Source organism: Mya arenaria, chromosome 11 (genome assembly GCF_026914265.1).
Source record: "Mya arenaria isolate MELC-2E11 chromosome 11, ASM2691426v1".
Taxonomy (NCBI): domain Eukaryota; kingdom Metazoa; phylum Mollusca; class Bivalvia; order Myida; family Myidae; genus Mya; species Mya arenaria.
Window position 1 is genome coordinate 70,148,793 of NC_069132.1, and position 14,526 is coordinate 70,163,318.

General features: G+C 32.2%; 1 protein-coding gene across 2 annotated transcripts in view; it reads right to left on the reverse strand.

The window, feature by feature from the left end:
• Positions 1-14,526, reverse strand: part of LOC128209592 (kinesin-like protein K39) — a 44,344-nt gene that overhangs the window by 2,011 nt on the left and 27,807 nt on the right. Inside the window, exon 5 of one of the 2 annotated variants that reach the window (XM_052913690.1) lies at positions 495-7,493. The exons of the other annotated variant lie outside the window; for it this stretch is intronic. Within the exon in view, the coding sequence (XP_052769650.1) occupies positions 7,443-7,493 (51 nt within the window). The 3' untranslated portion in view covers positions 495-7,442. Of the gene's footprint in view, positions 1-494; positions 7,494-14,526 lie in introns of those variants that run through there. 2 annotated transcript variants of the gene reach the window in all.

Genomic DNA, 14,526 nt, shown 5'->3' on the forward strand with positions numbered 1-14,526 from the left:
AGATATTTTGGAAAATTTAAGCATGCAGTTTTTTTTTGCCTTCCATCTTAATCTCTGATGTAAGTGAACACAGCCCCAGCTGAACACTAAAGTATCCTTGGTTTGATTCCCTCCATGTATTTTAGATTGGTTGAAAACTAACCAAGTGGGAAGAGAGAGTTTTCAACGGCCACACCAGTTACCCCCATAACATGAGATCCCACGCTCACAAAACATCGTGCCAACCAGCATCACTTAACATATGTTTTTATACAGTCGAATCCTGTTGGCTTGAACACTGTGACCGGCAAAAACACCTTAAGCCTATGAAAATTCGAGCCAAGCATGATTGCTTACCTACAGTAAAAAGCAATCGGTTACAGTTTACATCAAATTCGAGCCAATGAGGATTTCGGACCAAGCGATTTTGAGCTTTTGAGCTTCGACTGTACCTTTCTTCACGATCATTGTAAAATACATTATTAGATAAAGTTTAAACTATTACAACTCGTTCAAGCGATTGAAGATTTATTTATCCATGAAGAAAGCGGCATGATGCATATAGTTACAGATGACAAAAAACACTGTTCAAATGAACGACAATCTTATCCTTAGCAAACAATAAGTTTAACACCAGTATGGCATTGAACATGAAGCAGCAACATAAGTAATATCTATGTTTAGTATATATTCATAAATCATAATCTATATAAGGAAATTCAATGTAACAAACACAACTCTGTGATAATGATATCAATTCACTGTTCCTAAATTCTTTACATACAAGTCCATTCATAATTGTTTGACATACTGAAATATTCACTTTTCACTTTATCACTCGAAATAAAGCTAACCTGTACAGTCATGAGCAGCTTCAAAGTTTATTTATATGTTATGAATACAATTCATTTTCATTTATTGATAATATGCCTTATGTACATGCAGCAAGCTTATGTCAGTGGTTTCTAACAGCTGTTAAATGTCAATCTTGAAAAAAGGGAGTCTGTTCAAAGCTTCAAAGTTTATTTATATGTTATGAATACAATTCATTTTCATTTATTGATAATATGCCTTATGTACATGCAGCAAGCTTATGTCAGTGGTTTCTAACAGCTGTTAAATGTCAATCTTGAAAAAAGGGAGTCTGTTTTGGTATGAGGGATTAATGCCTATAGCAGGGTCAAGAGGCTTAGACCCCTTTGAAATTGTTTATATTTATTTAAAGATATTTCCTACTGCTTTTGATGTACATTTCTGAGCTAAAAATAGTATTTACAACTGAATTGTACGAAGTCAAAAGCTCTCAATTTTCAGAATTAATCCTGGATTTAAGAAACCCATATAAATATAGATGGACAGTCCTGGCTCCAATTTCTCGAAACTCATTAAGTCCCTTATAACAGGGTTAAGCTAAGCTCACTATTTTTGTTTTTCAATAATTTGCATAATATTTACTTCTTTAAGAGTTTTTATACCTTGAATAGGAATTATGATTATGATGATCGCAAATTACCATTTTTCATGTATCAAAATTCAATTTCAGTATGTATTTTATCTAATTCAAATAAGCTACTTAAGCCTAGCTGTTAAGCTTAAGAAGTTTCGAGAAATTGGGGCCTGTTGTTTAAGAAACCTGTAGTGAATATGACTGGCTTCACTTCTAACCGAGAACATGTCTTCTGAAACTCAGTATAAATACGTGTTCGTTTAAACAACATACTTATTATGCCTGACCCTGATCCATTATCTACACGTGGACTACCCCAATAGCACAAAAAAAAGTTTTATAATTAAACATGATTTTTTTTGTATCATATAATAGTAGATATTAATGACATAGTAACAGTTGCATTTATGTACAGTGTATTCAGTTGCACACGTTTACACTGCATTAAAATGGGATTTTAATAAAGTACTTAAGGCTCTAAAGATGATGGAGATTAGGACAGATGTGGTTTTGTTTTCCAGTCTTATTTGATCAGAAACAATATTATATAGACACTTAAGGGAAAATTAAACACAATAATGCATGCGTTACAGACGTGTAATCATAAAGAACTATTTGTAATTTCACCCGAATCCTTCATATAATAAGTCTTTATTCTAAGCTTTTTCCCCCCTTAGTGGGGGCTACAAGATACACTAGTTGACGATTAAATAAATTTTAAACAAGCACTAATGATATAACCTAAATACTACATTCTACAGTTGCTGTCTGCGTAAACTGAAGATAAAATAAACTTCATTTTGAGTCCGCTAGACATAATATAGTCCACTTACAACAGCATCTAATATAAATACATGTAATTTATGTATGACTAAGTGAGAAATACCAGAAACAACTTAAAATAATATAATTCAAAAGAATTTCACAGCATTGTTAATCATTTATAGTTGTAAAGATATAAATTAATTAAGTATTTTCAATACCTTGTAATATAAAGAAAAACAACAAGTGTAAATAAAAATAGTGTAACACATTTATACCCTACTTTTGTAGTGTTAATATTGCACAGTTGTCTAACTTGGTTAACCTTAAAACACTTTAGCCGAAATGTACTTAATTTAAATCGAAGAAGCAATTAAATGTTATTGAGATTTAGTTATTTATAATCGAGGTTGCGAAACACTTCTTGTACGAGTACTTGTAGACTACTTTTAGTGCACAATGTTTACATGCCAATTCCTGAAGACTATCCCAGGGGATTTTGACATATTTCTTTCCCAGAAAAAAAGGGGGATTTTGACTTTTCCCCCAGAATTCCAGAGGATTTTGCCATTTTTTTCCCAGAGAAAAGGGGGATTTTGACCTTTTTTCACCCAGAATTTCAGGGGATTTTGACATTTTTTTACCAGAATTCCAGGGCATATTGACATTTTCTTTCCCAGAATTTCAGGGGATTTTGACATTTTCTTCCCAGAATTCCAGGGCATTTTAACCTTTTTTTCACCAGAATTCCAGGGGATTCTGACATTAGACCAGTTAATTTTGATCAATCAACACAGTGCTACTGAGAGACTTGATTTTTACCAGAATTATTTTATTTATACTTTTGCATAAATTGCTCTAATTTTTGGGAGACCCTGTGATCAGTACATGTCATTTACAAATATTATGTACTTGCAAAAAGAACTATTTCATGGAAAATTATTTGTTTGGTCAACAGAATGGGTTATGCAATAATCAGTAAGCCTTCAAGTTGATTCAATTCTTTTTTCTGCAAATGACTTTAAGCGAAGTTTAAATACTAATTTGCAAAGTGACTTAAAACGTGACTGCATTTTTTTATGTACAAAGAGCTACAAGTTAATGTTCACATTGTGTTTCGCAACTTAACAACTTAATCTTGTATACATTTTTCTATAGCAAGTACACAACATATATATATATATATATGAATATATTAATTATTTAATCAATTTTGAGCCAGAAAACAACCTTTTTGTGATAACAATAGGATACAAATTAGGTTATTTCTTTGGTTGTATGAAATAAAATAGTTTAGGCACTTTCTGTGCAGCTTACATGGAGAAAATAGAAAAAAAAAAAAAAATATTGTGCGTCTGAACTTGTTGACTGCCACAAAAGCATAAATGTTGACTGCAGCCACATAATTAGGAAGTCATGATTCCGGTTGATGGATTTATCTTGAGAACCATTTGGTTGTAAAATTAAGCAGGATACAACATTTTTAGGTAACCATTAGAAAGCAAGGCAATTTCAACGACTTAATGTACAATAGTAAGACAGTAGACAAAAAATTGTTTATGCAACATGTACACAGGAATGATAAAATCCAGAATTAATCCTGAAATCTCAGTCATCGAAATTAGACTTTTGGATGAACAAGACCGAAATCTTATACTTATGCTTGGCATCAAATTTTTGAACTAGCCCTACTATTTAACAGTCCAGGGCTTGCAGGCATGTGTTTATTTCTACCACCTAAATCTGTTTAAATGCTAGCATAGAGTCGTAAAGTTGGTTAATATGCTGGACGTTTGCATCAAAATTGTAAGGAGTTCGTAGAAATGAATGTTAAGGGTCTTGGAAACAATATTTCATCAAGGATCTTAGCCCCTTCACCCTGCTTCGGGATAGAATTTCACCCTGCTTCGGGATAGAATTTCACCCTGCTTCGGGATAGAATTTCACCCTGCTTTGGGACAGAATTCCAGATTATTTTCATGTTTCCGATCATCATCCCTGTGTACAACTTCATAACAAAAGAGGAAAGAATACTTGCAAAAGTCATCACAATAAAGAGGATGGTAGTTCTTAGCCAATAATAAATCATTAGTTTGAAGGCAAACACATTGAATTTGACACTGAAGACTACAATTGTGGTCTTTATAATTTGAAAATATGAGGTTTAAGTGTACAATTCACATTATATGACAGATATACCACAGAAATTCGACGAGATTTAAATTTATCACAGATTTTCAGTGGCACATAAAGATTATGACAAATCTGAGATATGTACAAATTTGAAAAGAATCTGTAAGGCAAGATGCAATATGTTCTTTGATTTACTTCCACGACCCAGATAGATATACTGTGTTGGTCAGAGTCGACAAATATTTGAATTTAAACAAGCTTGGTCAAGAATACAAAATCAAAATAAATAATCTTATCTTTAAATATAAGGATTAAAATCATTTCGGTCAAGCTGATTTTTGCAGTTTGGTCATGGGAGAAGAAAATTCAATATTTTATTTCAGGCCTTTAACCTTGCGTTATTTGATGATGTGTATGAAAAACACCCTGTATAAATTAAAATTAGCATGTGTCACTATTAACTTATATTTTTATTTGTCTATAACATTTCTACATAAATATTTTTAATCTATAATAAATAAAAAGTTAAACTACATAACACCAATCCAAAATATTTTTAATTACCATATTGTTTGAAGCGTATTCATCATCTTATAAGCAAAAAAATTCAAATACCTACACGATTATTTTTACATTGATGTTCAAAAGCGTCAATTTTTATCAACAGAAAATCGGTACAGTGAATATGGCTTTCATCATGCACTTTCATATCAAATTTTCAATGGATGATGATATGTTAGGACAGATAATGCACAGAAAATTATTCAGGTCAAGTATGATTTCATTTAAAAAAAAAATGAATTTCATGATCTTTCTGAAATGGACTGGGGAGCAATTGTCGAGAAACATACGGTGAAATCATTAATGTTCGTGGGCATGAAATTTCGTGGTTTGCCGAAAAAAAAACAATTTCGTGGGTACTTGAATTCGTGGATTTTCATATTTGAAAAAAAAATCGAAGATGCGATCGTGCTAGATCGTCTGCATAATATCCACGCGCTGGCCCGTGATTTCCGTCTTCTACGTCACTCGGTTTATGACACTCGCTAATGTGGTACGACATGCCAATTAGTGCATATACCCATGTCACTTATTGATTTAATTGGGAATAAAGGTAATAAAAGAAGATGTACCCTGATCATAAATACAGATAGGGGAAGCCATTGAATGCCAATACAGAATTTTGCAAACTGTGAAAACACCGAAAAGGTGCGTATATTGTCACGTTCGGTGCTTAGTAACCTTCAATGTACTAGTAATCGATTAATTATTTCATTAAATAAAAAAATCGAGTACAGACACTCATCACGCACATCTTGTAAACTTGGAGATTTTCATTAACAGCACACGTTTAAACACGTGCTTATAACTGTCATTTGCTGCATAAAACACATTTAATTGATTTGGTTCATTATTATTATTAAAGGCAGTTATAATATATTAACAGAATAATGATCGTAAGTTATACAGTGAGACAGGTTTTAACACTGTATACTGCGACCTCTGTAAATAATATACTAGAGTATGTACATAACAAGGCAATTGAAAAAGTGAATAAGGGTTTATATTTCGTGCGATCTTGAATTCGTGGATCACCCAACCCACGAAAACCACGAACATTAATGCCCCACGAACATTAATGATTTCACAGTAACATGATCTATAGCACACAGGAAGTGATTAGAATATTCTATGACGATTAACCCCATACTATCTGCAGTACAATTCCGTACTCAATGGATATTGCTTATGAAACTTACCACTTAAAGGGACTAGACACCAGATGATACCATTGCAAGAAATAGAAAATTGATGAAAACTTAAATAAATTGATTCAATGTATTAAAACTTACTGATGTAACACATTTTTGCATATTTTTTTCCGATTTGAAATTTACTGGCTTCGTCTACCACGTAAATCCGAGCAAATTTTAAAATAGCGTCAATATATGCAACTGTTTTTATCGCATGCAAAATATACACACTTTAAACTGGGAAACCATTATATGCTAATTTTAAACAGGTTAGACAGTGACAAAATAGCCTTTGAATCGCGTGAAATTATGTATTATATTGGGACCATCAGCTGTCTAGTCCCTTAAATACCAAATTAAAATAAAGATTTTCTAAATTCATTTGCAACACATGTTGAAGTCCTTAAATTTAATGCCAAACAACAACATGCCTGAGCAACATATAACTAAATCAGTACATGTAATAAGTCATAAATCATAAACAGAAACTTATATCGCAACAGTTTGTGACAATAATCAATAACATATATATATCAAAATTCATGTTTCCAGGTTAATGGCGTAACTGCACGATTTTGTACACAAGACAGAACAAAACAAAATGATGCGTAAAAATTAGCCAACTAAGTAACAGGCATTATTGTATCCTCTAACAAAAGAATAAATGTAACAAAATATACATAAAATTGTTATGTTCCTTGCAATAGAAACAAATCTGAACTAAAATTTCCATACCCGAATTTTTTGGTCCCAATACAGGTTGAAAATTACCAATTAAGTAAATAAAACTAAATGTTTCATAGCCCTTACAGTTGTTTCATCGATTAATTTCTAGACAATTTCAAACCATAATTATATCACTGATTAATTAGTATTCAAAAATCAGAAGTCCAGTGTTTTCTATTTAATGTGGTTGAATATATGTATTTTAAACATCAAAATGATTTATTTGACGCTATTTTCTATGATAAAAGAATTTTTTTCCTTTGCATAGTGGACATAAATATGGCATTTCTACATGCATTTATTGGTTAACATGACATGGACCACTTATAAAATCTGTAACAATGTCACACAGAATCTGTTTCACAATTAGAATAGAACACTAATAAAATTTGTAACAGTGTCACACAGAATCTGTAACACAATTAACAAAATCTGTAACAATGTAAAGGGCCTGTGCAATTTCCATAAACCAGTTACCTACACACAACTCATTCAGGTGCATTTAAACAGCAGAATTTTCTAGCTCATTCACAAATTGGGATCATAACATTCCAGAGTTAACAAACATCTTTAGATTCAGAAAAAAATTCATCCTCGTTTTAACAGGTGGTCACTAGCTAATGTTTGTCATGGTAACCATATCACACTGATGTTCCCGTTCCTGCTTCGTTTAAGCTACTCTGGGAAGACGCCTGAAACACAATAAAAAGAAAACATTAAACACTGCGTTTTAAAATATGAAAAAATCGAAGTTTCTTGTTCATGATAAATATACTACCTTGCTAAATGCACATAACACTGATATTAGGAAAATACTCTGAAAGTAAACAAACTAAGTTCAAAGCAACATAATATTTGATACACAGTGGGATAATTTACATGATTGTGCACTTAAAATCATGCTGATATCTATCAAACTCATGTCTGCCAATCTCAAGACGCGACAAAGGAAAAAGAATTTACAAAGGAACCAAAGACATGAAACAAAAAAATGAACAAGAGAATCACATATATATAGTTCTCAGGTTTGACTGGTTTTCTCAAAAGATCAATTTAGGTCATAACTTCAGAATTGTGTGACCCAAAGTAAGTGATTTGCTATAATAAATATGCACTGTAATTGTTAAAGAGTGGACCAAGTTTCATGTGAATTTCTTGATTTCCTTGACCTCATTTGTGCTTAAAGGCTATGCCGAAATGTTGACTTGAACAGAAATTTTAAATGGGTAAAACACAACACTAAACTGACCAGCTTAAATCAACAGAAGTTTTCTGTCTCCAGAGTATATCAGAACCTAACTAGACATGAAACTTTTGTTAAATCAAAATTGCACTGGACTCATACAATGGCAGACATGAGCATGTTAGCTTTATAATATCAAGTGCTAGCAATGAATCTCCTCCCATCTTCAAGCTGCTTGCTCTGAAAGTCCAAAATACATTTCCCACAAGTATTCTAGGCTAACTGCCACTCAAACTATCCAGATCACAAGGTCATTATTGTCTGTATCATTCAAAAGCATGTCTCATTTCAACAACTCTTAAATTCTGTATCATGATAAAAATGCAAACATCTTTAAAAATGGTAAAAGCAAAACAGCAGTCATTATCAACACACAAAGTTTATCAAGGGACATAACTCTAACAGAACTGCCCTCAATGTGGTTTGGCTCACTTCAATTACTAGGTTGCATATATTATCACATTTGAACATGTGTACCAAGTTTCAAATGAATATGCAAACACTTGTCTGTTACCCTAAGTTTATCCAGAGACCATAACTTGACCAGAATTGCCTTCAATGTGGTTTGGCTCACTTCAATTACTAGGTTGCATATATTATCACCTTTGAACATGTGTACCAAGTTTCAAATGAATACGCTAACACTTGTCCATTCCTCTCTGGTTACCAAGGGCCATAACTCCACATGAACACTTCTTCAATACAAAGTGGGTACTAGTATGCATATTTTTAAATATGAACCTGTGTAACACTTGTCCATTCCTCTCTGGTTACCAAGGGCCATAACTCCACATGAACACTTCTTCAATACAAAGTGGGTACTAGTATGCATATTTTTAAATATGAACCTGTGTACAAAGTTTCAAATGAACATCATGAACAGTTTTTCTAAAAGAACCAAAATAAAAAAAGCCACCAGGACAAGGACAAGTAAACGAAACAAATGCTATAACTTCTGTTGTTGTTGTTGTAAAGAACTGTGAAGCTTATCATTAAGAAAATTTACAATTTTAATGTTTGCCACTATGAGAAAAACTTTAAGTTTTACTTTTAGTAAGAATCAATTTTAAAGGAAGATAAGAAAAAACTTTTCAACCTAACATAAGGTGTATCAAAAAAATATGCCATATCATAATAGAATAAAGTGCCCCAAATAAGCTTGCTTGTGCTAGATGTAGACAAAATATAACCTTGTGATTAGTTGAAAATAGCATGCACAATCACCTTAAAAGTGTTCTGTTCTGTTCTGTTAAAAAAATATGTAATTCCATAATCAACATGACGAAAACTTGAGCCTCACTGGGCCTCGTCAGTTGAATAGTTAAAGGTTGTTAGTCAAAGATGTCAATTAATCCGTTGGATTATGCACCTTTGTACATTTATTTATTGATGATAATCAATTATATGCGTCCTGTTAATTAAAAATTATTTTCAAAACAAAAACATTCCTGTGTTGTTAAATTTTTTATATATAGATGTAAAATAGCGTTTGCAATTCAGCTGCAAAAATGAAAATCGAATGTTATAAATATAAAGCATTAATATTTGCAATCTTCGCTAACTGTCAAGAATATAGTAACTGTTGCTCTTTTTAAGTAAAAAGTGTGTGCTTCACCAAGCAAGTTTGACTTGAAAAAGTGATATACCTGACCCCTGACTCAGATCTAAAATCATATGAAGGTCAGTGAAAATTAATCTTACCTACAAAATGACAATTTCTTAAATGATTAAAGTGGCACTCTCACAGATTTAACGTGTTGACAACTTTTAATTTTTTGTCTTGGAAAGAGCCAATTTGCGTTATTATCTTAAAACCAGTGATATTATAGACTGCTGACAAAAGATGCAGATTGCAGTTTTTCATAGTTACGTTTAAAAATAAATAATATATGTCTAAAAGCGTTAGTAACGCTTTAGAAAAATGCTTAAAACATATTTTTTTGGACAGAAATATGAAAACCTCCCTTGCAGAAATTAAATTGGATTTCCTAAGTATTCTTAAGAATATCCTAAGAAATCTTAGGATTTAATTCTTAGAATTTCCAATCTTTTCCTATCTATTCCTAGGAATAAAGAGTTGGAATACTTTGGAAAACATGGGCGGTATTGGCCCCAAAATCCAATGTTTTCCTAAGTATTCCGAACCGAACCTGGATGCAAAATTCCTATCTATTCCTAGATGGAAAACATTGGAAAGCTTTGGATTTTTACCCATTGGAGTCAAATTGGAAAACATAGGATTTGTTAGGAGTTCTCAAGAATTCTTAGGTTTTCTTATCATTTTATATCTACCAAATTCTTAAGTAATCCAATGTTTCTCTGAGTTGGAATACTTTGGAAAACATGGGCGGTATTGGCCCCACAATCCAATGTTTTCCTAAGTATTCCGAACTGAATCTGGATGCAAAATTCCTATCTTTTCCTATGTATTCCTAGATGGAAAACATTGGATTTTTACCCATTGGAGTCAAATTGAAAAACATAGGATTTGTTAGGAGTTTCCAAGAATTCTTAGGTTTTCTTATCATTTTATATCTACCAAATTCTTAAGTAATCCAATGTTTTGCTGAGTGATTAGTGATAAAGCCTGTTCACCAGAATGCATGTGAACACACTGAGACAAATTTACAGACAACATGTCATGTTTTAAGTTGCACATGTCGTAGAAAACCATTTGATATCAAAAGGTACATTATAACTTTCTTGTTTAAAAATAAAAATGTAAACCACTATTATGAAAAAAATTAGTCAACAAGAAAATAGAAAACACTTTCTTGTAAGCTCCAGTTTTACGCAACCAATTCCATTTCATCATGAAATGTAGATTACTTTTCTTAATTAAGGATTAGTCATTTAAAACAAATATGTTATAATACATTACAAAATCAGCTATTCTTTCATACCAACATATGTTGTTGGTTACATTTCTAAAAGAACAAATACTCAATTGCATTATTTAATACATAACTGTTGGCGAAGGTCTTTAACACCATGATCAATCTAGAGTAAACTGCAAGTCCTTTTTCTGCCTGTGTTACGCACAGAACGAGATAAAAGTACTCCTACTGTTTAACCAAAATGAACATTTTTTTCATTATGTATTAAAATTATAAGTAATTCTCACATTTTACTGCTTTTATGCTGTATGAACGCAGTAGGGTAAGCAAGCAAATGACCCAAGATGCTCTAACATGCTTTATGAAATTCACTCACATGCCCTTCTACGCTCTTACAACATAAACGCAAGTAAAACAGTTATCTCGCCTTAATTATATCATTATATTTTTCAAACATGTACTTTTAACCAATGTGCATGAAAACATGGATAAAAAATTCAAACTAACACAGTTTATAAAGTTATTGTATTTAAGAAACAATAAATATCACCTGTACATTAATGGTTCATAAAGGTCATTCTGGAGTTTAAATGTATAGTTATTAATGACTTAATTTTTGGCATCAGCCGGCTAGACTCACAGTTTTGTATTTACTGATAAAATTAGTTATACAGTTGTTATTTTTTTTATTCTAGACAGCGTATTAATTGATTCGCATTTGTCATTTTCCATTTATGGAGCTTCTTTAGTCCATCAAATTAATATCCATGTCAGTGACGTCAAGCGTGTGCTTTTTGAGAATACCATGAACTATTCATGAATGACAATTTGGACAAATCATGTTCATGAACTCCCACTTAGTTAATGAACTTGACAGTTAATGAACATGATTTTTTCAAAATGTCATTCATGAACTAAGTTCATGAATAAGTAAATGTTATTCGCAACAGGATGATAATTTCATCATTACTATATGTCCATTTATAACAGTTTTAATTTTTTATGACACTTAACACAATTAGAAATGAGCCATTGAATTGCTCATTTCAGTCCTTGACATTTACATCTTGTCTCTGTAGACAGGTCCGTTTTCCTTATACACTTGATGAGGAAACGCATCAGCGAAAATATTTTTTGCAGTCATTCTTCTCGTGCTTGTTTTTGTTGAAGTGATCTTTTCTTAACTCTGGAAGCTTTTGTCTGAGACTTTGACATCCATCTTCCTACCTGAAAAATATTTCTTTTTTTATTTGTACTGCCAATAGTTTCCAATTTCTAACGGCGAGTTGGTTATCAAATCAGTGCAAATTAAGATTTCAATGTCACCGGTATATAAATTAATGATATATTATTTTATTTGTTCAAACCAAAGTGCTCAAATATATTAAGTCTGATTTTTTTCAAGATTCTTAATAGTGTTTGTCCGTTACAAATAAAATCCACTCCACACATCCACAATATTGTTTTCAAAATCAATGTGCATTGAAAAATAGTCTACTCACTGATGGATTTGGCAATTTACAGCTTTAAATGTTTTTCTCCTTCACTGGTTGATTCTTTTGTGGACTGATGATTTCTTTGTTAGCTCCTTAATTAAGGCCGGCTAAAATAGACGAAACATCATTTCAGACACTAAACTATAATTTGCTTGCATAGTGGTTATTTAAAAGGTCAAGGGTCAGCAGCGATGCAAAAGCCCATTGAAGGACCAAAATTTAAAATGTTAAAAATATCAATTTCTTCTTAGTTTTGAGATTCAATATTTCACAAGCATGACTCATACCCATTTATCCATTGCAACATGGAAATCTTAACATGTGCTTTAAAAATAGTCTACTCACTGATGGATTTGGCAATTTACAGCTCTGAATGTTTTTCTTCTTCACTGGTTGATTCCTTTGTGGACTGATGATATCTTTGTTAGCTCCTTTAGGCCAGCTAAAATATATGAAACATCATTTCAGACACTAAACTATAATTTGCTTATTACAACATTGTTGAATAGGTAGTCTGGGGCATTTTGATATAAAAAAAAACACAAAGTGATAAGCAATGTCAACAGACTTTTTTGAATAAATGTGAAAGTTTTTTTGATCCAAAATATTAATTAATCTTTTATTGTAAAATTTGTTAACTCCTTACTACCCTAAAACATGTTGCCAATAATATATGTTTCACACCCCTAAAAGATCGTTCCTCAAAACTATATAAAACATGGACTTTTTGAACGTTTTAGTTTTTGACCTTCCCCACCCACTTTTGCATCGCTGCCGACCCTTTATGTCAATTGATTCTTTTTCTAGACAAAATTAGCTTACATACATTAAGAAACAAATATAATAGCTGTTAAAATATATAACAATGAAGTATTAGCTGTACGCGTAAGTCACAAACATTCATTTAACTGTGTTTCTACACAAACGTAGTTCGTACGTTTGTCGCGAAAATGTATTACAACAAAACATATTTGCTCATTACCAGGGTTCGAATTTAGACTCGCATACTCGCAAAATGGGAGCGACATTTACAAATTGCGAGTGACTTTTATTCAAACTCGCAAAATTCTGCGAGTGGCTTTTTCTAGACCACAAAATGTAAAAAGGAAAGTAGAATAAACATGAACTTAACTCCGCTAGGTAGTCGAGTGTAAACAGCCTATAAGTGGCATGTTTGCACTACCAGTATAAAGAAGACAGTGCGGAGTCCCTCTCTAGTAAGTTTTCAAAAATAGAACAAATACAGTAAGGCCGAGTTTTATCTCGAATCTTTCCGGGATGCTCCGAGGCGTGCATTATACAAAGTGAATACGAATGACGTAATCACCTAGCTCAATCATTGGCTAAATTTAGCGCTTTCGCGCACTATATGTAAACCCCATCATCCTTTGAATATATTTTCGCCCAACTGTCAAAATAAATACAGTAGACTTCGTCGATCGATATATTTCATGGTCCAAAGTATCCACGCTACATTTACTGTTCTTTTTTTATTTCAAATTTATAATGTTAGTGATTTTAATACTTACAGACTTAATGAAATCTGTAGCGTGCTTGTCGAATGGGTATTAAATTACCCGATGGCGAGGGTAAATATACAAAGTGAACAATGTCAAATTATTGGACAGCTTTGTTATCAAAAAGCTGCAAGCATATGATGAGTCTTTCCATACCCCCCAATAGAATAAGCCATCAATAAGTTCTAGTAGTTGAGTCACTCAAGATTGATACCTTTTAATATTCATAATATGTCTTAGGTGTAAATTTCTACTTTAATTAGACAATATTATAAGGCAAGTTGATTTTTCATTTTGCGAGTTGCCTCAAAATGCACTCGCAAAATTTTGCGAGTGCTCCTCAAAGTTAAATTCGAACCCTGATTACTTCAAAATGTTGCTATGTTATTTTAAACAATAATGTTAGCGTAAAAGATCGTTATAAAAGTAATTGAATTACACCCCTTACTTCGCTTGAACTTACCTTTAACGAAACAACACTTCAGTTTATTTGGCGCATTATTTCGACAAAAATAGCGGGAGTTCGAAATTACCTCCGCCAGTAAAGAGCGTTTCGTCTTAAATGCGTAACCGTTAGAATATATAGCTACGTTAGAATATTTATTTTTTAGTTAATATTTGAGAGACAATCG